This window comes from Euleptes europaea, chromosome 2 (assembly GCF_029931775.1).
Source record: "Euleptes europaea isolate rEulEur1 chromosome 2, rEulEur1.hap1, whole genome shotgun sequence".
Lineage (NCBI taxonomy): Eukaryota > Metazoa > Chordata > Lepidosauria > Squamata > Sphaerodactylidae > Euleptes > Euleptes europaea.
This window is the reverse complement of record NC_079313.1, coordinates 8,817,697-8,833,664: the sequence shown is the minus strand read 5'-3', so window position 1 is coordinate 8,833,664 and position 15,968 is coordinate 8,817,697. Positions and strand designations below refer to the sequence as shown.

The following is a 15,968-nucleotide window of genomic DNA, read 5'->3' as shown; positions in this document are numbered from 1 at the left end:
ATGGACACTCATAAACCTAATGTCAGTTACCTTCACTCCCTCTTTGCGGCTTTGCTTGATGCCGAGTCTAAGCGCCAGGTCTTAAAAATAGCTGAAAAGGAATGGGCTGAGAAGGTGAAAGATGGGGGAGATGCTGCTAAGAACTGGCCAAATTCGTTTGCCTCTCCCCCCGGAGACATTGACCCTAACAAACAGTCAGCACTCCTGGCTAATGCCCGCCAGTGTTTTCTTCATGGCCTCAGGGCAGGTGTCCCCAAGGCTATTAATTTTCACCGGGTTTACCAGACCTTCCAAGAGCCCACTGAATCTCCCTCAGACTTTATGACCTGCTTAAAAGATAGCTTCCGCCGCTTCACAGACATGGACCCTGACGCTGACGCTACGGGACCAACTCTTAAGATGGCATTCATCGGACAGAGTGCCCTGATATTAGGAAGAAGCTTCAGCGGCTTCAGGCACCTAGTGCCCAGCCCCTTGAGGTTCTTTTGCAGATGGCTTATGATGCATACATGAAGAGGGAAGCTGCTGGGGAAAGAAAAGAGGATAAAAAGATGAAAAGGCAGGCAACCCTCTTGGCAGCCGCCATTCATAATGACCTCCTGCTCATCCTCCAGAAAGGGGCAGAAGACGGGGCAGAAGAGGAGCAGGAACCAGCCTAGGCAGGGATCAGTGTGTGCAGTGCGGCCCCGAGGCTTTAACGGCTCTTTTCGCCTCTCTGGCGGCCGCTTTCCTCGAGCTGCACATCATTCTTCCGGCCCCAGCAACCCCTTCTTGGGAAACTCTCCTGCCTATCAATTAGCAACCTTCGATGAATCAGCCTTTGACCAGCAAGCATGACGGGTCTCCAGAGGTACCTCCCCTGATCCTCTGTTTGAGTTAAATATTGGGGGTGAAAAATTACAATTTTTAGTCGATACAGGCGCCACCCACAGCATCCTTACCGATCCTGCCACCCCTCAGATCCCTGCAGAATGTAAGCAAGTTATGGGGGAGGGAGGCACAGTCAATCGTGTCCCAGTAACCCCCCCCTTGGAAGTTGAGGTCCCCCAGGGACCGAAGCTCTCCCACAAGTTTCTTGTCATGCCTCAATGCCCCGTCAATCTTCTGGGCAGGGATCTGCTCTGCAAACTCGATGCCACGGTTTCTTGTTCACCAGACGGCATCACTCTAGAATTTCCTACAGACAAAGCATATCTCTGCTACCTAGACCAGCCCTCTCAAGCAGCGCAGGAATCCCTCTTTCTTCTCCACGAGTCACCAGATGACCTCGCTGGATGTGCTTCCTCCATTGACCCCCAAGTGTGGTATTCAGGACAGCCTGGCTTTGCTCTCTATGCCACCCCACATCTGGTTTAATTGCTTCCTGATGCACAGCCCGTGGCCGTCCGCCAATACCCTCTCAGGCTAGAAGCTCGACAGGGGCTAGCTCCTCTCATCCTCCTCTTCCTAGATGCAGGCATCCTCGTCCCAGTGCAGTCTTCCTGGTGCACCCCCATCTTGCCAGTGCAAAAGCCCAACGGCACCTGGTGTTTTGTGCAGGATTTGCGCGAAGTCAATCGCCACATCCGCCCCCTTCATCCCGTGGTAGCCAACCCTTATACCCTCCTGACCACGCTGCAGTCTTCCCAAACATGGTACACCTGTGTAGACCTCAAGGATGCGTACTTTACGGTGGGACTTGCCCCCAAATTATTTCCCATCTTCTGCTTTGAATGGCAGGACCCTCCACCCACCAATGGGGGACGCCATGTCCTTGCATGGACAAGGCTTCCAATGGGTTGCAGAAATTCCTCCACGGTGTTTGCAGCTGCCCTAATTGAGGACCTTAGCCACCTAGAGACCCCAGGCTGTACGTTAATTTCGTACGTTGACGATATTCTGCTGGCATCGGACTCTATGGATGCCCTCCGAAGCTCTTCTATTGCCCTCCTCAATCATCTCGCTGCTTGTGGCTACAAAATCAGTAGAGAAAAGGTTCAATGACTTTCCTCCAAAGTTACCTATTTTGGTTATGTTTTGCATCAGGGCACCAGGTGCCTTCACACATCCCGGGTTCAGGCTGTCCTCAACCTGCCCGAACCCTGAAATGTCAAAGAAGTTAAAGCCTTCCTCGGTATTACAGGATATGCACGTGTCTCGACTGCCTTCTTCTCCGTCTCAGCGCAGCCCCTCTATGACCTCACTAAGCAGGGACAGCCATGGGAATGGACACAGGTCCATCATGAAGCTTGGGACTCCCTTCGCTCCGCCCTGCTTGGGGCTGTCGCCCTGGCTCTCCCAGATCCTCAAAGACCCTTCCTCCTCTTTGTGACTGAAAATGCAGGATGTGCAGTAGGACTTCTTGCCCAGACTCTTGCCTCTATTCCTCGCCCTGTCGCCTATCTCTCCAAGCGCCTTGATCCCGTCGCCCGAGGCTGGCCCCCATGTGTGCGAGCCGTTGCAGCCACTGCCCTTTTGGTAGAAGAGGCTCAGAAAATCACCTTGGGAGGAACCTTAGAAGTCCACTGCCCCCACTCCGTACGCATCCTTTTGGAGCAAAAAGCCCCTGTCTGGGCTACATCCAATCGTCTCTCCAAATACATGGTTCTGCTCATTGAACAGGAAGGGATTTCCCTAACTCGCTCACAGCGATTGAACCCAGCCACCCTCTTCCCAGTGCAGCCCGCTCCTGACGCTCACGAGCAAGAAACCCCCCCTCCATGACTGCATTGATGTTTTACAGGCTACTTGGGGGGGGCACGATCTTCGCTGCGATCCTGTTTCTGACAGTGAGCTTGTTTTGTGGACTGATGGTTCTTCTTACATCTTGAATGGGACTCGCCTCACAGGCTTTGCAATTGTAGATTCCTCCTTTCAACCTGTGTTTATGTCTGCCCTGCCTTCCCACTGCTCAGCACAAGCAGCTGAGTTAGTCGCCCTGATTCAAGCTTGCCGCTTAGCCCAGGACAAGTCAGCCACCATATATCTGGACAGCCGGTACGCTTTCCTAGCAGCCCACTCCCACTCTCTGGAGAGAGAGAGGCTTTCGCGGCTCTGATGGGAAACCCTTGAAAATGAAGCCCCTCCTTGAGGAACTCATGAATGTTCTTTGGCTGCCATCCACCCTTGCTATTGTTCATTGCCCCGGCCATCAGGCTGATAGCTCAAAAGTATCGCAAGGGAACCATGCTGCCGACCACTGGGCGAAGAAAGCTGCCCTCCTCCCACCCGCCCCTGACCCTCTCTGCCCGCTTGTCTTGGTCGATCCATGTGAAACAGAATCTCTCCTGTGCAGCAGTCAGGATGTACTAGAAAAAGGGGGGAGATGGCATCAGGGCTGGTGGGTGGTAGGAGATAAAATCCAACTACCAGCAGAAGGACTGTTTTTCGTAGTTCAGAGAGCCCACAAAGCCAGCCACATGGGAATTAAAGCTCTCACAGCCTGGCTTCAGTCCTGGTACTGCAATCAAGGCTTCCGTGCCATAGCACAGCGAGTGGTTGCCAACTGCCCCAAATGTCTGTGAACCAACCCAAAGCCTCCCTTCCCCAAGGGACCCCCAACTAGTCTCAGAACAGCCAAGTACCCGGGAGAGGCATGGCAGGTCGATTTTGCTGAAATGCCCCAACATGGAAGAAAGAAACATTTGCTAGTTTTTGTGGATCTTTTCTCTGGATGGCCTGGAGCGATACCCACTGCCACCCAGGGAGCTCATGAAGTTGTTGCCGCCCTGCTGGACGTTCTGGCCCCAAGATTCTCGCTCCCAAGGGGGTTAGAAAGCGATAATGTCCCTAGCTTCATTTCGAAGGTTACACAAGCGGTCAGTACTTTCCTGGACATACAGTGGTCTTTGCATTCAGCTTATCACCCTCAGGCTTCGGGCAAAGTTGAACGCATGAACCGTACCCTCAAAACGCACATCTCCCGGTTGTGCCAAGAGACTTCTCTCCCCTGGACCAAAGTCCTGTCCCTTGCCCTAATGCGCATTCGAAGTGCACCAGGGTCTAGGCTTGGGTTGTCTCCATTTGAAATATTGTATGGTAGACCATTTGTTGCTTCTGTATGTAAACAGCCATATGGGGGGGGAAAGAATTTGAGTTTGTATTTGCAAAAGCTGGCGCAGGTTCTGTCTTCTATTCACAAACAGGTGCTGGATGCCCTTCCCCCGCAACCGGACCAGCCTCCGTGCGCTGAGGTGGAAACATGGGTCCTGATCAAAGAACTCTGCCCAAGCCCGGAACAGCCCAGATGGTCCCTGCCGAAGCAAGTTCTCCTGTCCACTCCAACAGCGGTGAAGGTGGAAGGAATTAAGCCCTGGATCCACTGTTCCCGAGTGAAGTCAGTTCCTGACCCGAATCTCAGCAGGCAAGTCGAGCAGCTCGATCCCCTGCATCTGAAGATTAGCCGAAGACTTCGAACCCTTTCCTGAATGAACTTGACTTTTGAATTGATGGGACTTCTGATTGGGGTTGGGTTTGCTTTTGTTTTTTGTTGGTGTCAAAAACAGCGTCTCTGTGTGTGTCTGCTTCTGAAGATCAGTGTGCAGAAAACGTTGTTGTTTGCCATGAAAACCCTGCATGCATGGAGGGGTCCCCTAGTCCCCCTCCTTATAGTGATTTTCTGTAGCCCCGTGACACTGTCCATCGCCTGCATTCGATGTGTCCCCTCTACCTGCCGTCAGTGCCACGAGTTCATAAAACGGGATGGCTACTCAGTTAAAGCCTTTCGTTTCTTCCCCAGTGTTACTTCTGCTTGCCTTCAACTCCCTGCTAAGACCTGCACGGAGGCGGGGAAGACTTATCTCATGGCCCCAAACCTAGGACATGTCACTGGGAAGTGGGCTGGAGTGTCTTGCCCCTGGACCCCTTGGGTTTGCACCTCCCAGGTGAAGCAGCAAGCCTCAAAAGGTCCCCTCCCCAATCTGCCTGCTCCTGATCCTAAGGCAATTGCTAGAGCCTTGCTGCCTCCCCCTCCTCCAAAAAATATCCCCACTCCCAAGGGTCCCTTGGTTTACCCCTCCCTGTATCGACAGCTGGCAAAAACAGTTCGCCTCCCAGACCCAGCCAAGAATTTGTTTATTGACTTGGGAGAAAGAATTGCTTCAGCATTAAATGTCACTAATTGTTGGGTCTGTGGAGGCTCTATAGCCAGTACCGAATGGCCTTGGGAACCCTCCGAGGTTCCCCCTGCTTCTTTGGCCGAGTGGAACCGCCACCCTTCCTTTAATCCTGCAGCCAGACCAAAGCTCTGGCTGCTGAGAGCTCCAATTCTTGGGAGCCTCTGTGTGTCCCGAAGGCAATCTGCCAAGTTCAACCACCCAGTTGGAAATACTCTGTGTACCTCCACCCTTGTAACCAATGACACCCATAGCTCCTGGTGGCCAAAAGACCCCACCTTCTTTTTCTCAGCCACAAACAGGAATGAGAAATGTGTTCCCGTTCATGACTCCCAACTGTTTAATTGCTCAGGCAGTAACCCGTTTCAGGCATTCCCCTCTTTGAGGCTGCTCTGGAAGTCCCCCTTTAATCTCTCCCTCCCCTGGGTTGCTCCTGATGGTTTCTTTTGGCTGTGTGGCAACACTGCTTATTCCCAACTGCCACTGGCTTGGGCTGGATCCTGCGCCTTTGGGACAATCCAGCCAGGGTTTTTCTTGCTGCCCGCTGTCAAAGGAAATTCCCTAGGAATCCCCCTATATGATGATCTCAAACGGAACAAGAGATCTCTCAACATTGGTGGGTCTCAACATTGGGGTGATGCTTGGCCCCCTCAGCGAATCATTGAGTATTATGACCCTGCCTCCTGGGCAAACAATGGGACCTTTGGTTACCGAACTCCTGTTTATATGTTAAATCGCATCATCCAGCTTCAGGCTGTCCTAGAAATTATTACCAACCAGACAGCCAGTGCCTTGGAGCTGTTGGCTCACCAGCAAACAATGATGCGAGCAGCAATCTATCAAAATCGTCTCGCCTCAGATTATCTCCTGGCAGAGGAGGGTGGAGTTTGTGGCAAATTTAATTTTAGTAATTGTTGTCTTCAAATAGATGATAATGGAGAAGCAATCCTTAATATTGCCTCCAACATCCGAAAAGTAGCTCATGTTCCTGTTCAGTCCTGGAAAAGTGCTTGGGATGCATCTTGGTGGGAAAATCTTTTTGCAGGGGCTTGGTGGAAAAAGTTGCTGTTCTTCTTAGCGTGTGCCCTTGCTGGGATAATCTTTTTACCCTTCTGTGTCCCCTGCTTCATGTACCTCCTTTGAGCTGTTCTCTGAAGCTCACATATGGTTGCAATGCCCATTGATAAGCCATCACCCAAAGCAGCAGGGAACGTAATGGTTTTGTGTCCCTACCCAAAGAACTCCGTTAATCCTTGCCCACACCTCAAATGTTTTTATTTCTACTTTAAAAGAATTTAAAGGTTCAAGTAAAGGGGGGAATGAAGTGCCTATAAACTTCATTTATGGGAAAATATATATTCTTTCACGTGTATGAACAATCACAGATTTATAAGGTGCTATGCCTCAGATATAAGGGCATAACATCAGGCACATATATATTCTTCACACATACGTAAAGGCACTACCCCATGTAAAAGGGGGCAAAATAATTAATCTTTGGTTCATATTCACTGGTGTGTGAATGTGAGTTAGCATAAGCTGGCAGCCATTGCTATCATATGCCAGTGAGATCATCCCTACAGACCTGGTACCACCAACCGCCTTAACAAGGCCTTAAGACCAGTGATTTAAGACACCAGGAGTGTCAGAAAGGAATGTTAGGTTTCGGTTCTTCATTAGGGGATCACATGGCCACCTAAAGTGAACGCCTTAAGCCCACTTTAATTGGATATGCTAATGGCTGCATAGACACGAATCTCATGTATTGGCTCTAATTGTAATTATTGCTGTCCATCTTAATGGCTATAAAACACAATGTCTTTCTTTGTTTTGGGTGGACTGTTCTGATGCTTTCTTGAGAACAGATCCATGCGCGCTGCTCTTTTATTGGCCTAATAAAAGACTCGTTTACTCCTGATAACCTCTCCTGAATTACTTTATTGGGCAATTAAGGTAATTGAGGCATTTCACAGGTAAATATATAGAGAATCTACTTCAAGTAGTGTTGCATGCAAAAGCCAGACCCAGACCCAGTTCAATAGCACAGACCCACCAAGAACAGGGACGACTCGAGTTATGTCTTTAGAAGCAAGAGGTAAATTTTATTATGCCAGCAGGAAGAATCTGTCTCACGACAGCCAAATAAAACTCTTCAAAGTCACCATGCAACACATGGGAGTATTTATACAATTATGAGTTCTTTGTCTATCTTTTTGCTTTCTGTGCATGCCTATGATCTCACATAAGTGCCTTCCACGCATGCCCAGGAGCCCACACTATAAATTAGCTTAATTGGTGCAGCACTTTGGCCTTTTCTCTACCATACCTTCATTTCTGTGCCAACCTCTATACATTTGAAACCGGCCAAATGCCTCTGTTTAGCTCATCCTGCTTGAGATAACACATGAGGTATACCTTCTAATGTTATTTTGGCATGCCTTTTCCCAATTAAGCTTTCATCTTGGCAGGACTTCGTCCTATTGAATAGGTGTGATCTAATCCTTGGAGTGGTTTCTAAACTTCTGTCTTATCTAGTGAACTTCTGTATGCTTGCTGATCTCTACCTTCTACTTCTCTAAGGAGAGCCAAATCCCTCCTGGCCTTTGTAGATATCTAAAGTTTATACATACATTCTCTTAAATGCTTCAGTGAAGTGCGTTCCATACATCTCTGACATATTTCAGTGAAGTAGTATTAACTATACGGTGGTATCTCTATAATATGTGTGCTCATACAGTTACACTGTGCTCATAAAGTGATACTGTGAATCCCTATAAACTGGGATTTCAGCTTGTGTGCTTACTGGATTCATAACTGTTGTGATGCACAGTGAAAGCCAAACCAATTGAGAATTTACACTTCCTTCAGTAGTATTCCTGTAATTCAGGGAATCTCTGAATTCCTATTGATTTGACTAGCCTTTCTAGGCAGAAGGACCAGTTTCTACCCATGGGGAGATTATATCTATAAATAATAGGTTAAAGGAAACATACAACAACTGATGAAATTAAGGTTTCGGTAGAGGAACTGAAGAACAGGAACGGCCGTCTTCCTCACCTGCCTGACATCTGATGAATTTTGATCCTGTATGATAGAAAAAAAATTATCGATTTATTACAGGAATACTGCTTGAAGCAGATACTCTATATACTTACCTGTATTTACACTTATGTGGATTTGATGTGAAACTATCTTTTTTGTATGCTTCTATATATCACATGAAGCATACAAAAAAGATAGTTTCACATCAAATCACATCAAAGATAGTTTCACATCACACAAGTGTAAATACAGGTAAGTATATAGAGTATCTACTTCAAGTAGTATTCCTGTAAAAAATCTATAATGGTTTTTCCCCCTATATATCACATGAAGAGCCTATTAGCGCAGAGTGGTAAGCTGCAGTACTGCAGTCCCAGCTCTGCTCACGACCTGAGTTCGATCCCGATGGAAGTTGGTTTCAGGTAGCCGGCTCAAGGTTGACTCGGCCTTCCATCCTTCCAAGGTCGGTAAAATGAGGACCCAGTTTGCTGGGGGTAAAGGGAAGACGACTGGGGAAGGCACTGGCAAACCACCCCGCAAACAAAGTCAGCCTAGTAAACGTCGGGATATGACGTCCCCCCATGGGAATGACCTGGAGCTTGCACAGGGGACCTTTACCTTTTTTATATATCACATGACTATGTTTGTTGTACTTTTTACTATGTTGTATATTTCGATATTGGAATATATTTGAGATTTACTAGTTAATATTGTTTCTGTGTGTATTTGGATTGAAGTACCTGGAGGTTGGCGACTCTAGGGATTCAGGACGTCAGCAGGGTACCATGCTATGCAGTCCACCTTCCAAAGCGGCCATTATTCTCCAGGGGAACTGTTCTCTGTCGCCTGGAGATCAGTTGCAATCCCAGGAGATCTCCAGCTACCCTCTGGAGGTTGGCAGCCCTAATAAAGGAACAGCTTCTGTCACAGGGAGGAGAGAGGCCTCTGTATACTCCGAAGTCTCAGCAACCAGAGGACGGACGGCTCCTTCTTTCCCTCCCATGACTCATATCCGGAGCTCAGTCCTGCAGTCTTGTGCCTTGGGGAAAGGATGGACGGGGTGGGTGGGGGGTCAGGGTACTCTTGTCTTTCTGGCACGCCTGTTCTCCCCCTGCCCCAGAATCTCCCCCAGCTTCTTCCAAATGTCACCAGTCAGCTCTTGGGGACAGTCCACATAACTGCATGTGTGACCCTGACTCCAGGGGGTGGAAGGGATGAGACAGCATCTGCCAGCTGAGCCGCCCTCTTTTCCACGGTCCCTCCCCTCTTGCTACACTCCTGTCTGAAGGCTCCACATGCGGCCAAAAGAGGGAGGGAGAGGCAGCCGGACGATTCTCACCATATCGCCCTTCAGAAAGAACTTCGTGGCGGAGCCCGGAAGCGTCCCAAGGTTTGTGGCCGGGGCAAGACTCCCCTTTTCTTATTTTAACTTTTCCTTTTTTCTACTGTTTACCGTATAAGATTTCCAAAAACGAGACATGCCAATGTGCAAGATGCTGCTTCTGAACAAGATCTTTTTAACCTTCGTTCCAGCTTTTGGGGGCTTGGGAAGTAGTAACGAAATGGCAATCGCTTTGCACATGTTCAGAGGGTCACCAGTTCCCCCGCCGCTGAGCCCCTCTGGTATTCAGAATAGATTCTGGGTCTCGGCTTCGATGAATTTGGCTCTCTTGTAGGAACGCCTTGATTAAAATGCTTTTTAAATGCTTCATTTTAAAATGCTGGGGAGGGGCTGTGGCTCAGAGGTAGAGCCTCTGCTTGGCATGCAGAAGGTCCCAGGTTCAATCCCCAGTATCTCCAGTTAAAGGGAGGGACTAGGCAAGTAGGTGATGGGAAAGACCTCTGCCCGAGACCCTGGAGAGCCGCTGCCGGTCTGAGTAGACAATGCTGACTTTGATGGACCAGTGATCTGATTCAGTATAAGGCAGCTTCAGAACGTGTTCAGAACGTGTTTCAGTCCCAACATATGCAGAGCTGGGTCACTTTCCCTATGGCATGTGCCTCTGAGCACACACAGAGTGTGTTTCCTGCAGCAGAGAGGGTTTGCTGATCAGAGGGGTCTCTGGGAATTTTTTTAAAAAAGCGATTGCTCATCTCCGCATGCAGTCGTGTCTTCCAGGGGTGTTCCCTGGGGGGGGAACAGTTACGACATTTTCTGCCTTGTCCTTAATTTCAGCTGTCCTCAGATCTGCTTGCCCTTTAGCATCCTCCTTTCTCCCTCCAGGGAAATATTTTTTCCCATTGTAATCTTTCTCTGTCTGTGCAGCCTTCGAATCTCTACATATTTGGAAGTTCCTTTTCAGCAAAACCCTTAGCCTGGCTTATAAACATTTCTTTTGTGGAGAACAAAATCCTCATCTGTCAGTCTAGTCCACTTGAAACCTTTCGCTAATGGGCTGTGTGTTTTGTTGCCTGTACTTCTGACAGTGCTATTTTATGGCTTTAGAGCAGGGTTGTTATAAAGGTTGGTTTATTCCCAGGATCTGGATGTTGGCAAAGGCGGACAGAATTCAGCGTGGACTTGTGTGTCTTGCAAACGCACCGAGCCAGCCAGGAACCAAGCAGGGATCGTGAATCAAAATATTATTGTCAAAACATGTCATAGCAAAACAAATACCATCGTCTTACAGTCTTAAAAGGCACTTTAAAAATTCGGCGAGGGGGGGGAAGCCAAGTTTCCCGTGAGCCCATTTACAGAGGACCGCCATTGTATCCCTGAGTGAGTCTGTGCTCAAACCTTTTTTTCTTTCCAGTCAGCCTCTGCTGAGTGCCGCATCACTGTATCAGGTGTAATAGGGTCATTCAGTGACTCTTAACGCACAGGTGAACAGCCTGCTGTTGGATGCTGCTGCTTGTCGTGTGTAAGCTGGGTTGTCTACTCTGATCTGAGACATTCCTGGAGACTGGGGTACAGTACCTGTGGAATGATTTCTGTTTCTCCTAGACTCTATGGCCATTTATGCTTGGTAATTAGCAGCGCGTTCCAGGCTGAAGTGCCCCACATATTTTTTTGAGTTTTTCATGCTGAACCATCATTTAGAAAGTGACTGCAAAGCCAGCGCATACCTGCTTTGCATTTCTTAAGAGCCCCTGTAAAGCAACCTTTTGTATTTGCTCCGCCCCCACATTGAAGAATACCCTCAAGGAAGCATGCAAAATCACAGCCACCAGTTAGCTATGCAAGCGGCAGTTGGCTAATGGAAGAATCGAAGGAGCAGGCGAGTGGGGTGTGCGTGTGGAATTTCTCCTTTTGCTTCGGGACCTTGAATAGGCATTTTAAAGGTCGCATTTAAAAAAAGAGCTTTGAGCATCAAAACCCTGCATAAATGGCCTATAATGCACCATACACCCTGCCCTCTGAATCTATTATTTTCTCCAGGTGAACTGATCTCTATAGTCTGGAGAACTGTGGTAATTCCAGGAGAACTCCAGCCCCCCACCTGGAAGTTGGCAACTCTAGTGGGCTTCCCTGCTTCCAGTCAGGAGGCACACCCAGAACAGTGATTCAGACAGAGACATGCCCAGTAGGCTCCTCAGTAGGTGGATAATTTTTACTGTCTTACACAGCAGAAGGGCCTCACTAGGAGAGACTCTAGCCCTGAACACAAATGACAGTGGCTTTTTACGCACAGCTGTTTCCCTCACCGTCACCCCTCCGACGACTTTGGGTCTTTGTCTGAATTATGCGTGCTGTTTCCAACCGTCAGAGGTCGCCTCACTCTCCCCGCTCGTTTCTGCGTGTTTTACTCACTTTTTCAGGGACCTGTTTTATCACGAATTTGAAAACGCGGGCAAAACACAGGGAAACGCAGGGGGAGAGCGAGGCGAACTCTGACAGTCAGAAACGGCATGCATAATCCAAACTAAGACCCAAAGTTGTTGGAGGGGTGACCACGAGGGAAACAGCCATGATGCATAAAAGGCCAGTGAATGCACGTACAATCCCTGAACAGGGTTTTTCAGATGCTCAAAAAGGTTATGGACCCCTGCTGAGAGAGACTGTGACTATCTGAAGATCGCCTAGAGATCTTCATAGAATCGTAGAGTTGGAAGGGACCACCAGGGTCATCTAGTCCAACCCCCTGCACAATGCAGGAAATTCACAACTATCTCCCCCCCCCCCCAAAGAACCCCTACGTGCCCAGAAGATGGCCAAGATGCCCTCCCTCCAATCATCTGCCTAAGGTCATAGAATCAGCATTGCTGACAGATGGACATCTAGCCTCTGTTTAAAAACCTCCAGGGAAGGAGAACTTACCCGAGGAAGCCTGTTCCACTGAGGAACCGCTCTAACTGTTAGAAAATTTTTCTTAATGTCTAGATGAAAACTCTTTTGATTTAATTTCAACCCATTGGCTCTGGTCCAACCTTCTGGGGCAACAGAAAACAACTCGGCACCCTCCTCTATATGACAGCCCTTCAACTACTTGAAGATGGTTATATCACCTCTTAGTTTTCTCCTCTTCAGGCTAAACATACCCAGCTCCTTCAACCTTTCCTCAGAGAAGTTGGTCTCCAGACCCCTCACCATCTTTGTTGCCCTCCTCTGGACACGTTCCAGCTTGTCTACATCCTTCTTAAATTGTGGTGCCCAAAACTGAACACAATCCTCTAGGTGAGGTCTAACCAGAGCAGAGTAAAGCGATACCATCACTTCGCGTGATCTGGACACTATACTTCTGTTGATACAGCCCAAGATCGCATTTGCCTGTTTAGCTACCACATCACATTGCTGACTCATGTTCAGTGTTTGGTCTAAGACCCCAAGATCTTTTCGCACACACTACTGCTGAGACAAGTCTCCCCCATCCTATAATTATGCATTTGATTTTTCCTACCTAAATGCAGAACGTTACATTTATCTTTGTTGAAGTGCATTTTATTCGTTTTAGCCCAATTCTCCAGCCTGTCAAGATCATCCTGTATCCTGGCTCTGTCTTCTACCGTATTTGCTACCCCTCCCAATTTGGTATCATCTGCAAATTTAATAAGCACCCCCTCTATTCCTTCATCCAAATCATTTATAAAGATGTTGAACAACACAGGGCCCAGCAAAGATCCCTGAGGAACTCCACTAGTCACTTCTGTCCAAGTGGATGAGGAACCATTAACAAGCACTCTTTGGGGGCGATCTGTCAACCAGTTACAGATCCACTTAACAGTAATAGGATCTAAACCACATTTTTTCCAATTTGTCAACAAGAATATTATGTGGAACATCAAAAGCCTTACTGAAATCAAGATAAATGAAGATAAATGATGTCTACAGCATTCCTCTGATCCAGCCAGGTAGTAACTTTCTCAAAAAAGGAGATAAGATTAGTCTGACATGACTTGTTCTTGATAAACCCGTGCTGGCTTAGTGATCAGATCCATCCTTTCTAAATGCTCAAGGACTGACTGTTTGATGATTTTTTTTAAAATGTTTCCCGGTATCAAAGTAAAGCTGATGGGTCGGTAGTTACCCGGATCCTCCTTTTTCTCCTTCTTGAAGATGGGGACAACATTTGCCCGCCTCCAATCTTCTGGCACCTCAACTGTTCTCCAAGACTTCTCAAAAATAATGGACAGAGGCTCAGAAATTACATCTGCAAGTTCTTTCATCTGGCCCTGCTTTTCATCTGGCCCTTGGATGCATTTCACCTGGCCCTAAGGACTTTGTTTCATTTAAAGAAACTAGGTGTTTGTGCACTACCCCAATGCCAATCCTTGGCTGCAAATTCTTTCCCTCATCATGTGTTCTGTTTATGCCATGTTGAGCACCATTTCCCTCGCAGGAAAAGGCTGAGGAAAAGCAGGAATTGAGGAGTTCTGCCCTCTCTTCATCTCCTGTTACAATTTCACTTTCCGGTCCCCGCAACTGGCTTATCTTGTTCTTATTCTTACTCTGTACATAGGGAAAGAACCCTTTTTTGTTGTGTTTAGCATCTCTTGCCAGCCTAAGCTCATACCGAGCTTTAGCTTTCCTAACACTCTCCCTACAAGCACTAGTTATTTGTTTATATTCCTCTTTGGTTATAAGGCTGTCCTTCCACTTCCTAAATGAGTCTTTTTTATTTCTCAGATCTTTAAAAAGCTGCTTATGGAGCCACCCTGGTCTCTTTAGGCTCCTCCCATTTTTCCTTCTCATAGGAATGGTTTGTGATTGTGCCTTCAGTATTTTATTTTTAAGAAACTCCCACCCTTCTTGAATTCCCTTCTCCTTAAGTATTTCTGACCATGGGATTCTACCCAGCATAAGTTTAAGTTGGTTAAAATTTGCTTTCCTAAAGTCCAACCTATATGTCTGACTACGTACAGTTTTTTCTTTCCCCAAGACTGTAAATTCCAAGATTACATGGTCACTACTACCCAGAGTGCCTACTACTTTAACCTCATCAACCAGTTCTTCCCTGTTGGTGAGACTCAGATCTAAGATAGCAGATCCCCTTGTTTCCCTGTCCACTTTCTGGAATATGAAGTTGTCAGCAAGACAAGTCAGGAATTTATTGGATCTTGCATTTTTTGGAGAGTTGGACTTCCATCAGATATCCGGGTAATTAAAATCTCCCATGACCACCACGTCCCGCCTCTTTGAAAACTTTGTAATCTGGTCTAGGAGTGTCTCATCCAAGTCCTCTGCCTGGTTTGGTGGTCGATAGCAGACCCCCACCATAATATCACTATTATTTCTTATTCCTTTTATTTTTACCCACAGACTCTCGACTGAACTACCATGCTCAGATTCATGTGCAGTACATCTTTACAAGTGTACACAGCTTTGACATACAATGCTACTCCTCCCCCCTTCCTTATCTATCTATCCCTTTAAAACAAGTTGTACCCCTAAATATTAATATTCCAGTCGTGAGTGATATCCCACCAAGTTTCAGTAATGCCATTTAGGTCAAAATCCCCTTCCTGTATTAGGGCTTCAAGTTCTTCCTGCTTGTTTCCCATACTCTGTGCATTAGTGTACAGACATCGGAATCCATGGTTTATGTGCCCCGAGGTTTTCATTTCTGAACTTCCCCGCAAGTTTATGTTTCCTCGCATACATGGCACTCCCCGCAAATCTTTATTGTTCTCATCTCCAATTATTGTCATCATGTTTAAATGTTCAGTTAGACGCATCTTTTGTAGCATCACAAAAACTGTGTAGTATAAAATCACTGTGTGGTTGAGAAAATGGGATTTAATATTTATTTATTTATTTAAAACATTTATTAGCCACCTTTCTACCTTGTGGAACTTAAGACGGCTTACAATATATATTAAATGATTATAAAAACACAGACCAGGGCCCTGAGGGATCTAGGGGAGGGGCTGTGGCTCAGTGGTAGAGCATCTGCCTGGCATGCAGAAGGTCCCAGGTTCAATCCCCAGCATCTCCAGTTGAAAGGGACCAGACAAGCAGGTGATGTGAATAGACCTCAGCCTGAGACCCTGGAGAGCCGCTGCCGGTCTGAGTAGACAATACTGACTTTGATGGACCAAGGGTCTGATTCAGTAGAAGGCAGCTTCATGTGTTCATAAGCGCGGTTCCGCAGGGCCAGTAAGACCGAGATGTTCCTCCAGGCCTGTGGTTGAGGGTAGCTACAGTTTTCCATCAGAGCGGGCCTCCTGACCCCTTCTTTCCATCCTATTGACTTTTTAATTGGGGACCCTGATTGCTCTCCCTGTGCTCACCGCAAACCTGAGTGCCAATAAATAGGTGCCAATTTGGTTTTATTGTCAGAAATGATTGTTTTTAAATTGGTATCTGGATTTAATTTGTGTATCGTTGGGTTGCTGTATTATGTTTTAATGGATGTTAGCTGCTCTGAGCCCGGATTTGGCCAGGATATACAGCGG

General features: G+C 47.4%; 1 protein-coding gene across 1 annotated transcript in view; it reads left to right on the top strand.

The window, feature by feature from the left end:
* LOC130494072 (uncharacterized) overlaps positions 1-15,968 on the top strand; it is a 33,179-nt gene continuing 17,211 nt past the window's right edge. Inside the window, exons 1-3 of the mRNA XM_056867719.1 lie at positions 1-114; positions 1,363-1,974; positions 4,125-4,342. Of these exons, the coding sequence (XP_056723697.1) occupies positions 1-114; positions 1,363-1,974; positions 4,125-4,342 (944 nt within the window). The remainder of the gene's footprint in view (positions 115-1,362; positions 1,975-4,124; positions 4,343-15,968) is intronic.